Raw genomic sequence first — 7,880 nt, forward strand, 5'->3', positions numbered from 1 at the left:
GGTTTGAAATTACTTTTCTTTTTATAAATGAGCAACAAAGACTCCTCAATGTTGCAAGCTGTTGTGTGGCCATAAGCCAACCATAGAAGAAAATGTTAAAAAGAACAAGGGGATCAGGAATTAAATTTAAATACATGAGGCAAGAACTAAACTCAGAAGTTGAGAGATGTAGGTGGTATTTCCAGACACAGGACAGTCTAAAATATTTGTAAGAAGAGTCTAGTCAGCAATAAAGTTAAATCTTTATGTTAAGTATCCCAATGTGGGAAGTTACATAATACAAGGTTATTTTTGAGGATTTTCTGCTTCCAATCATTCACAAACTTATGTTTCCAATATTCCTATTTATGAAAGTACTCAACATCAGTAAGAGACCACATAAAACTGTATTAATTCATGAACCAAATGCCTTTGAATGAGAAAACATTTTTCATGAAAACCTAATTGTCATTTTCAAGTAATTCCAGTTCAGTACTGTAACTTCCAAGTTTGCTAGGGAAGTAAGTATACCACAGAAGAAAAGGGTAATAGATTTAACCTTGAAACAAGGTGGCTGTCATATAGTTGTTGAAGGAATTTACTTATTATCAGATAAAGTATTTATAGTATTTATTCCCTCTAGAGATATAAAATGGTGAATCAATATGCAGTTCAAGATATTTATTTGAACCTAAAGGAGGAAGATATGGCTCTAACTTTTGAAAACCAAAAGAGAAAAAAAATCAGCTCTAATGTAGTTTATCTTTAGATGCCAGATTTAACATTAAACAATTCAAAAGCTAAATGCTATTTCTCAAATTCTTCTTTCATATATTTTTACACTTTATATGAACTTACTGTATATAAAATAGGGATTTGAAAATATTTATTTAGAAGGAAATGCTTAATGTTATATAGATAGCTACTATTATAATTTATTTAAATACATAATCTACTGATCAATTCATCTAACCATCCATCCAGGCATCCATTTTATCCTTCCCAAACCTTTCAGTCTATTGATATTAGCCATCCTCTGATTGCTCTTGAATACACATGGGTGTCCTCAGCAAATACTTGCACACATGCAAAGAGGAACAAAACAACAACCTCTGACCAAAAAAGCTTATGTTTATCATTTTCTTTAAGCAACTAGTTATATAAGGAGGTTCTTTGTTTTGTTTTGGGTCTGCTCAGGTCTCATAAGGCTTACCTTGCATATCCAGTGGGGCTTCAAATGAAATTCTTCTTTGAGAAACGGCAGTTTTTTCTCATATAGTTGTTCCCTTGCCTACTCTACCTGGTTTGAAACATTGTCAACTAAAATTTATGCTGCTAATATAAAAACAGCCTATACAAATTCATCCAGACAGTCTGAATAGAGGAGTAAGTTCTGAACTTACTACACAGTAAATGCAGAGAGAGAAAGAGAGAGAGAGAATGAACGAGAAAGAGAGAGAGAGAAATTATCAAAATGCTTAAAGAAATAAAGGATATTGTCATCTTCTCCACAAACTTATCATGTTGATTTTCTGCTTCGGGGAATTTCTTGATGTCACGTTGCAGATGAACAATGTGTTGTTCCATTGCTGCAAGGTTGCTCTTGAGAATTTGAGCTGAAACTAAAGAACAATATGCAAAGTGTTTAGAGTTATTTTACCAAATATTCCATAAAAAAACTAAACGTAAACAATATCAGTTAAAATGTTTTTAATGAGCAGAATAGTTCCATGAAGTTAACTCACATCTTTCAGAATTGCTGCTCATAAAAATTCTACTCTCTATGAAATAAGTGGAAATGTGTAATATAATATACCGAATCATCATGTTTAATATGAGAATGTCACCATTTTATTCAGCCATTAGTTTAGATGAAGCCATTTCTATTTAAATTTATTGATGGAATTCCTAATATTTCATTCTTTAAAACCCAATTTGAAGATTAAAGAGAAACTAAGGTTCAATGAGATCTTGCTATATTGATGCATGTTCTTGGCTATATAAATGATTTAAAGTTAAGTCTTATAAAAGGTTCAAATATTTTGTTTTGTTGAGATATCCTGATTTTTATAAACCAACATGTATGGTAAAAGTCCTGTCTTTAGTACTTTTCATACACATAGAGATGTGAAAAATTACTGTTGATACATTCAGAGGATTTAGAGCAAATCCCAGAGAATACATATGCACATACATACCCACAAAGCTTCAGTGTGCCCTCAAACACCATCATTAATTGCTTTAATTACCCCAAACATTATCTGTACTTTTATTTTTCTCTCCTCGTTGACAACCAATAGTTTTAAGTATTGTATTCTCACTGCTACTAAATACACACACATTTTCCAGATCTTTTATGATGCTCTCTCTGTGCAGAGTTATTTTTTTAATGGAAACTATTTTATAGATACTCTATTACTGCATGACTGCCAATTATATATGGAGACACTTTTATCAATAACAATGGCATTTGACAGCGTTCTAGCTGAAAAGACAAGGTTTAGTATTAGAATTTAATAGGTTATCCTATGACATTGGTTTCCAAATCCTGGCCTCTGAAACACTGTTCTTTTCATAAAAGATTATGAAACAGAAATAGAGTAATATTACAATTCTCTTTTTAAAGGAAATTTTGGTTTCATTCAGAGGTTTATCCAAATTGCACTGAAAAATTCAAGAGGCTGACAAAAATCAACCTCTTGGAAAATTCCAGCCAAACTCTTCTGATACAAATTCATCACACTGATACTCACACCTTTATAAGTCAACAAGGAGAAACTTCCTTAAATCTACATGGAAGTTCATGAAACTGAAAATCAAACACCAACACTAAAGACAGTTTTTTTTCCTATTAATCTGTCAGTTGAAATAACTCTTTCCAATTAAGTTCCATTTGTTTTGCTCTGACAAGCTTGGAAATTATTCTTTATCAGAGAGGTCTGAGTTTTGTCTTGCCAAAAATTTGCTAATGTCTTGACAATCATTGTTTGCTTTATTTAAAGGATGAGATTGCGATGGAAAAAATTATTTTTTCTTACTTTAAAACTGAGTTTTTTCACTTGTGTTTTTCCATTAGAGTCTCAATAATTATTCACAAAGTTTTGTTCTTCCCCATGTGCTTGATTGAAAAAAATGAAGGTATGAAATTCACAAGTTGTTGATGTCTTTTGGTTACATAAAAGAAATAAACTCATAGTAACTTTCTGCAATAAACAAAATGTGCCCAAAGGCCAGATTTAGGTCACAATATTAATCCTCCTACTACAAGCAATAGTAATTCCAGTAGTGAAAATGGGGTGATGATGAGGATTCATCTTTTGATTGTTCAATATAGAAATAGCCTAATCAAATGCTATATACACAAAAGTATCTCAAATAACAAGAGACAGTATTTTAATCAAGTTGAATTCTGAATAAAGTATTATTTGCCAGACATCTGTCCTCTTCAATTTTACATGTCTAATACTAAATTCTCTGAAATCCCTCCAGAGCTCTAGCCCAAATTCTTTACCATTTAGAGGCACTTTGGTTTGTTCAAGTGATTTTCCACATATCACCTTCTACTTTGAGAAGTATGTTTGTGTACATAAGCACATAAGCACAGAGCCTCCATTATAAAACCTCAAGCTACATAATGGTAAGATCTTTATCTAATACTTTGCTTTTCTCTCTGTATTTCTCATATATAATACTAAATAAATGTTGAAATGAATATACATATTTCAAAAAGTTTTGGTTCAGACTTAAAATTATGCCTACCATTTTCTAAACTTTTTAAAAGTTTATTTATTCTGAGAGAGAGACAGAGACAGAGAGACAGAGAGACAGAGACAGAGACAGAGAGACAGAGAGGGAGAGAGAATCCCAAGCATGCTCCACATGGTCAGCACAGAGCCTGATGTGGGGCTCCAACTCACAAACCATGAGATCATGACATGAGCCAAAATCACGAGTCATATGCTTAACGAACTGAGCCACCCAGGTGCCCCTATTGCTTTTTTAATTTATTTTTTAAAAGTTTTTATTTAAATTCCAATTAGTTAATATACAGTGTAATTTTATTTTCAGGTGTACAATATAGTCATCAACACTTCTATAAAACTTCTTGGCGCTCCTCACAACGAGTCCCTATCCTTATGCTACGTGAAATAAATCAGAGAAAGATAGCATATGATTTCACTCATATGTGGAATTTATGCTCACTTCTGCAAATGAATGTGCATATAGAGGTTAGATACAATCATATCAATTATTATGTGAGTATGGGAAAGAAGCAGGGAGTTTAAGTTTGTCTAACAATAGGTAGAGGTGGCAGGGTTGCAGGAGATGCTTAGATGAATGGGAAAGCAAGGAACTGGGGTAAGGAAGGGAAGGAAGGGACACCTTCATTAGGTTCCCCTAATGGCAATATTATGCCTGAACAGAAGAGAATAAAATACTGGAGGTGTGATAATCCAAGGATTCTACCTCACATGCAATTTCATCTCTGCATTAAATGAACAATACAATTCTTTAAATGCATATCCTTAAACAATGGAATTATGGTATCTTAGGGTTAGAAGTCATATTAAAATGGATTTTGGACCAGCCTCTCAAATTTTAAAAACACAAGTTCTGCAATGTCACAGTCTACATTCCTAGAAAACAGAACCAAGACAAAGCCTGCATGTTACATCCTTATTAAGGGGTGAAGGTGGGGTATAACTGGAGGGAAATGGGCATGAAGAAAAAGGGAAGAAAGTGAATACAAGAGAGTAAATTACTGAACTGGCCATAGCTTTACAAAAATTACAGGTGGTTGCTTTGGCTCCATGCTTGGAAGGGCCCTAAACATTGTTTAATGCTTTGTTTTCACTGTTTACAAATTCTTACTTTAAATAGAGCCCTGCATTTTCACTTTTTGCTGGACCCTACTAATCATGTAACCAGTCCTGGTCTTCAGATGTGACAAATGAAAGAACTGTAATTCGGAAGAATTGGTTACAGGGGGTGAGCAATTCACCTATTGATGCCTCCTCATTTTCTATTCTCTCATTGGTAAATTTCCGTTTCAAGGTGTTAACTTCCCATTTTGGCTAGGGAACAAGACGAGTGGCCCAGGCTTGGAGGTGGGGAAGTGGTGGTGGCATAGAAAGGGTGCTTAGTGGATCTACAGTGGTGTATAAACCAGACGCAGAACAGATGATTCACTATATCCTAAGTGGTTTATTTCCTTTTTGGGAGTTGATATAATTAGAAAAATTTTTGTTGGGGCACCTGGTGGCTTAGTCGATTAAGCGTCCAACTTCGGCTCCAGTCATGATCTCACGGTTCGTGGGTTCGAGCCCCACATCGGGCTCTGTGCTGACTGCCAGCTCAGAGCCTTGGAGCCTGCTTCAGATTCTGTGTCTCCCTTTCTCTCTGACCCTCCCCTCCCCCCGCTCACGCTGTCTCTCTCTCTCTCTCTCTTTCTCTCTCTCAGAAATAAGTAAAAACATTAAATTTAAAAAAAATAAAAAAAAAGAAAAAATTTTGTTAACTTATCATCAAAATCAGCCTACCTGAACTCGTACCAATTTATCAATTTAGTCCTCGTGTTGCTTTACGGCCACACTGATCAAGTCCACTCCCTATTTTACATGAAAGGTGTCACTTGCATCTTCTTAATCTGCCCAGGCTATAAACGCTCAGTTCCTACAACTTGTCTTCCTAAGGCATAAGGGTTAGTTATTTCTTGAGTTCTTAAGTAATAACTAACATTTAGTGAGTTCTTACTATGTGTTAGACATTATTGTAACTAGTTTTATGTATTAACATCTAATCTGTACAAAAACTTTATGATGAATTTACTATGCTCAAGCAGGGCTGTGATAAGAGCCAAATGACATCTTTCCAGAAAACTGGAAATGTAAAGCAATGTCTCTAGGACCTAAAAGGCCAGAAAGATGAAATTAAATCTGTGCCCAGTGGCACACAGACACTTATATTAGGAGACTGGCATGGTCTTAGGAGCCATATCCACTGTCATACCAAATACTAGTTGGTTACCTTGAGCCAGTCTCTTACTCTGTGTGGGTCTTCATTTCCTGATTTGCAAAATGAAGATGTTAATACTTCCTTAAAGGGTAGTCATTCAAGTTAAGTGATTTGCTAAATACAAAGTTTCTATCATTATACCTGGTACCTATAGGTAATCTATGAATATTCATCTCATAATCCATTCTTCTTCCCTCTTTTCCTTACATTCCAACAGACAAATTCCTATTATATATGTGCTCCCAATCATTAAACAACAGTTTAGATGTAATCTGAATAACAACAACAACAACAAAAAAGCAGTTATTTCCTAGGTGCTACCCCACTATGGTCGGATTTAAGATAATATTAGTCTCCTTTCCAATCAAAAGAACTAAACGCAGACTGTTCCTGGTTTGTAGGTTTTACAGAGCACACTGAATTTTGGGTCTGGGAATTAGTGACAATTCTCCTAATGAACAGCCAATTTGTTGGCGATATTAATAAGTGCCAAATTTAAAGAACACTTCTGGGAATTAGTAGTCTGTATTCCACTGGAGACAATTACAAGTTAGTTATTTTGGCTTTCTAGACCTGTATAAAAGATAATAGTTTTTGTTTTTGTTTTTGTTTTAGTGTTAGAAAGGAATTAACATGTGTTTACCTGCCTGATTATTTGCCTTAAGTACATTTGCTTCAGTCTGAAGAGTTAGGAGGAATCAATGTTGATTATTTAACTATTTAATTACAAGTACCAAAGTAGCCTCCATTACTTCTAATATTTCTTAGAGAGCAAGAGAGTAAGAGAATGTGTGTATGGGGTGGGGGGAAAGGGGGAAAGAGAAAGATTGAAATATTTTTACTGGAGGTGGGGAGAAGATGTAGCGTTCCTAGAGTCCCAAGAACATTAAACAACCAGAGTGGGTTAGAAATGCTCATCCCCTGCATAGTCTCAGCCTCAGGGTATATTTTTGTGCCTGTCATTATTTAGTTCACTAATATAAATTAGGGAGTCTTTAATGACAGTACAAACATTTTCACTCTGAGTAAACTCCCACTATGGGCATTTTCAATGACTGATTAGTCAGTCTGGTGGCACATTAATTTTTTTCTCTCATTTCATTTTTTACATCTGCTACTGAATTACTGAATCTGAATTATAACACTAAAAATTAAATTATAGCTATCAATTTCTTTACTAAAGCTTTCTTCCTTGTAATCCATAAATAATCTTTTAAGTTCAGTATACTCTCTTGAGTTATATGTAGGGAGAAACTTTCCCCACAAATCTTATTTATCTACTTACTTCAGTTGAAAAATATACATAAATTTTTTTCCTGGCTTCAAGCCAGGAAAAAATATGAGAGTGTCCTGATCTTCACTGAAAACATTTAAATGACAGACCTACTCTAACTCAAATTTTAAGAAAAGTAAAGTTCAAAGTAAATATTTTAAGTGAGATTTTAAATGGAAAGACTCTTCAATTACATATCAGAGAAATGATACACATTTAAGGTAAAAAAAAAATCACAGTACTCTAGTGACATTCTCTAGAGCACATGTAGAATGTACAATTTTATGTAAATATAAAAGCTTTGCCAGGAACTTGAGGATTTTTTTCTCTGAATTAAATATTTCTATTAATTTTACCCATTGACAAAGTAATCGAGCACTTACATCTTTGCTCTGAGAAAGGCCAAGTAAAAATTTACTCTTGCAAGTCGATGTTTGAATAGGCCTCAACATGATTATAAGCATCATAATTTCTTTAACTGAATATATTTAGTTGAAAAATTACTATCAGCTGAGCATCACAACATTAAAGTGACTCATCCAGAAAGCATACTTATAAAAGGACATTACAAGCAGCCTGAACAATAGGCACAGTTGCATTCTTTCTCAAGTGC

The 7,880-nt window shown here is 34.1% G+C and overlaps 1 protein-coding gene across 1 annotated transcript in view; it reads right to left on the bottom strand.

Moving 5' to 3' along the window:
* The window catches only part of LOC144237342 (protein diaphanous homolog 2-like), a 522,961-nt gene that overhangs the window by 336,937 nt on the left and 178,144 nt on the right, over positions 1 to 7,880 (bottom strand). Inside the window, exon 7 of the mRNA XM_077770998.1 lies at positions 1,476 to 1,601. Within this exon, the coding sequence (XP_077627124.1) occupies positions 1,476 to 1,601 (126 nt within the window). The remainder of the gene's footprint in view (positions 1 to 1,475; positions 1,602 to 7,880) is intronic.

This window comes from Crocuta crocuta, unplaced genomic scaffold, assembly GCF_008692635.1.
Source record: "Crocuta crocuta isolate KB4526 unplaced genomic scaffold, BGI_CrCroc_1.0 scaffold912, whole genome shotgun sequence".
NCBI classification, from domain to species: domain Eukaryota; kingdom Metazoa; phylum Chordata; class Mammalia; order Carnivora; family Hyaenidae; genus Crocuta; species Crocuta crocuta.